At 34.7% G+C, this 3,847-nt stretch overlaps 1 protein-coding gene across 1 annotated transcript; it reads right to left on the bottom strand.

Moving 5' to 3' along the window:
• Positions 1-425: 425 nt before the first annotated feature.
• LOC109205666 lies at positions 426-2,646 on the bottom strand. The gene is made up of 3 exons (XM_019368402.1): positions 2,271-2,646; positions 1,051-1,256; positions 426-960 (listed from the first exon to the last, which is right to left on the bottom strand). The coding sequence occupies exons 1-3, from the start codon at positions 2,358-2,360 to the stop codon at positions 696-698; spliced, it is 561 nt and encodes a 186-aa protein (XP_019223947.1). The 5' UTR covers positions 2,361-2,646; the 3' UTR covers positions 426-695.
• Positions 2,647-3,847: the final 1,201 nt, after the last annotated feature.

The following is a 3,847-nucleotide window of genomic DNA, read 5'->3' as shown; positions in this document are numbered from 1 at the left end:
ACGTTTTCCGATTCGTTAACCGTTGGATCGGGCTGATATTTTGACTGAGTGTTCGTAACATCTTGTCTTGGATTTGAACGGTGGAGATCGGATTTGGAGGCTCGTAGCATCTGATTTCGAGCCTCGAACAACAGCTTCGTTTTGTGGATTATACTTTTTCTTCAATTGATTAGTTGTTGCTCTTGTTGCTATTGTTGCTCCGTGTTTGGCCCTTGTTGTGTAGCCAATTTGGAGAACTTTTGTAATCCTCTTATTGTTATAGTGGAGTTTTTTCGATCTTTGTGATCCCGTGGTTTTTTCCTTCGATTTGAAGGGTTTTTCACGTTAAAATTTGGTATTCTTTATTTCTTTATTTTCGGATTTGCCTCTTCCTCGACATAACAATCATCCCTTCACACGTTTAGGAATCCAATAAACTAATGGTATGAAGCACTAAAGCCAAATGCTGTTCTGCCTTAGTAACAACATTTCCTCTATCAGTTTCGTATCTCACAAAGGAGAAGTTTATATGATGTACATTCATACCAAAAAAACATTGTAAACTCTTTTGCAGCAGCAGGGAAAAATCAAAGACCTTTTGAATACTATGGTATTACAAAGGACTTTCTCCAACAAAAACCAGACTCCTATCGTATGAAGTAAACTGCAACTAAAAATTTGAAAAGTTGTATTAGTACAGAAACTCGCGATAGCTCTCATTTGTAGGCTGCCATCCCCACACCGGCTTCTCCACCATATGGCCTGGGGCTACCCCTGGCCTTGGAGTAAGACACATAGTAAAACTCAGAGATTATGCTGGTGAAGAATATGAAAGCTGCTCCAGCTGCAAACACTCCCTTTCTCACCGTCTCACAAGATACAGGCTTATCATTAAACAAGAGCGAAGATCTATACTTTGTGTGGTAAGCATTCCTAACCGAACCAGCCAACAAGCACACCTCGGCAATGAAAAATGTAACCCTGAAACATAAGTCAGATCAGTGGCGGAGCCAGAATTTTCACAGAAAGATTCTAGTATCAAGGTATGCGATAACGTGTTATTATATTTACCAGCATATGATGAATAAAAGAACAGCACAACCCCTTGAACCACCAGGGCTCAAAGCCTTTCCACAACAGAAGCAACTGCTCGCAACCATTATAAGGACTTGACTAACCGTGAGGAATAAGAAAGCACCAACGCCAAATCCAGTAGAAATGTCAGAGTCATAGACACAATAGCTATATACCTGCTCACTGTCTGTTTGGATCGTGGCCTATCAATGAAACAGAGACCTTTTTTAATCAAAATGAAGCATATATGCAACAGTCCAGCGGTTTTTTCCACTTTTGAAGTCTTATTATATGCCTCATTCTCTCATAGAAGCAAAAACAAAATATTACTCCCAATAAGCTTAGCATAGTCAAATTGTTTTTGCGTCTGGACACTAATTTCTTAGGCCCCGTTCGGCCATGAGTTTTGCCAAAATAAATTTGGGATTTATTTTCAAAACTCATGTTTGGCTATAAATTTTGCCCATATTTTGGCCAAATCCCAAATCCCAATTGAGCTTATTTTGGGCCAAAATCCCAAAACTTGGGAATTATATACATGTTTTTCCAAAATAAAGTTGGAAATATATTTTGAAAACGTGTCCAAACACATTTTCATCTTCGAACCAAACTTCACCCAAATCAGATTTTTCAAAATAAATTTGGAATCTATTACCAAACGCTAGCTTAATATAAGAACACCTTTCAAATAGGAAAAGCGCATCCAGTGCACTAAGTTCTCCCTATGCGCGGGGTCGGGGAAGGGTCGGACCACAAGGGTCTATTGCACACAGCCTTATCTTACATTTCTGCAAGAGGCTGTTTCCACGGCTCGAACCCATGTGACAACAACTTTACCAATTACGTACGCCAAGGCTCCCTTTCAAACTAAGGAGTTACATATAAAGTCAAAACTAAAAAAAACATACCTTTAAGAATCTTAATTGAAGAAAAAATGGTATAACTATCAAAAGAGTAATATCATAGATGCTGCCATTCAAGTAAATGCCAAGCAGAGGAATTCTGCCAATTCAAGAAAATCATCAAATATTTGCACATAACCAGTAATGCTACAAAACAATATTACTAGAAAACCAGAAATTTTATGGAGCAAAATTAAATTCTCAAGAATTAAACAAATCAAATACCAAAAAGCAAGTAATATATGCTAACTTGAATGGATTTAAACAGACAAAGATTTTACAAATGAAAACAAGAATACTAAGGTAGGTACTTACAGTGCTCCTTCTCTGTTCAGCAGCAACAGCCAAAGCAAAAGCAATCAGATCGAAAACAAAGACAGTGATCATTAAAAGCTTCGAAGCCATAATCAATCAAACTAAAGACCTCTCTTTCTCTCTATGTACACAGATTAAAAACACACACACAGAATTCTCTGTCTCTTTCACTCTATATATGTAGTTGCAGTTTCACTTGTCTATATACATGTAATAAAAGCATTTTGCGTAATGAAGAAGAAGAGTAAGTAATAAAGCAAAAAAAAAAAGTGAGGGGACACCAACAAATGTAACGACGTTTCAACTTTCAGCTGTTCACCAGAATACCTAAAGCTGAATGCGAGTAACTAAACGTTTTGTATTCTGTAACTACTACCAGACGCGGATTCAGAATTTAATGTTTATGGGTTCCTGCAATGATCTCAACTAAGTTTTCAATAATAACTAAGTTCACATTTAAATATTTATAGGAAATTAGTGATTTTTTTGAACACATTTACAATGTTCGGACAAAAGCTGAGTTCACGTGAACCCGTATGTCACAAGGTTGATCAGCCCCTGACTACTACCACACCATTTTTCACAGTTTCTTACCACCTTTTTTCTTCTCAAGTCTTTTATTCGAAAAGGTTCAGTGACTTGATTAAATACGAATTGAGTACATTTATCAACCGTATTTCCGTTGTCCTACTTGTATTAGCTAGTATTTATACGTATTTGCTGTAAAGAAAAAAAGGTAAGTCGTTTGCCTATAGTATAACTTTTTATTTTTATTTTTAAAATGTATCTAAAAAGAATTTAGTGTTCTAACTACCATAGTCACAAAATTTGACCTAAGAGGGAACAACTCAGTTAAGTGGTGATAATTTGAATAGTAATATACAAATTATATTATAATCTTTTTTATGGCGATGCTATTATCTAATTAAATTTATGTAAAACCTCAATCACACATCATTAGGGGTGTTTGCCGACTTATTGCCTCAAAATTTCCTTCCACATGGTAAAAAGTCTTAATAAAAGAACGGGGCAATGATAATTAAAATCCCAAACGAAAATTGCATTACAAATAAAAAAAAAACTATCGAGTTTAAATTTAATATTATATTATTTTTAATGCTATCAAATACTATGTAAAAGTAACACATAATAATAGATTAAGCGTAATTCATTAATATGAAAAATAAATTAAAAAACTAAAGTATCAATTATTAAAATATATTAATATTGCCAAAAATTCTTTATACTATAAGCTAAATCCGACACGTAGTTTTTAATCTACGGTTGGTGTTGTTATTTGGAGGTCATTATGATGACAATAACGACGAGAAAAGAATAGAATAAGATTCATATATTCATAGAATAAAAGTGGAAACAGACGTTTTGGCCGATCTCTGAATACACCGCAGACGCGGATCTAGAATTTAAACATTATGGGTTCAATCTTTAATGTTGTTAGCATTGAACTCATAGTATATTTAAAGTTATGGGTTCGTATCCACTATTTTTTGTAATTTTAATAGATTTTTACATATAAATTTATTATGCTCCGTGTTGAAAGAGCTGGGTTCAGTTGA

The sequence above is a fragment of the Nicotiana attenuata genome, unplaced genomic scaffold, assembly GCF_001879085.1.
Source record: "Nicotiana attenuata strain UT unplaced genomic scaffold, NIATTr2, whole genome shotgun sequence".
NCBI classification, from domain to species: Eukaryota; Viridiplantae; Streptophyta; class Magnoliopsida; order Solanales; family Solanaceae; genus Nicotiana; species Nicotiana attenuata.
This window is presented reverse-complemented; position numbering and strand designations above follow the sequence as displayed.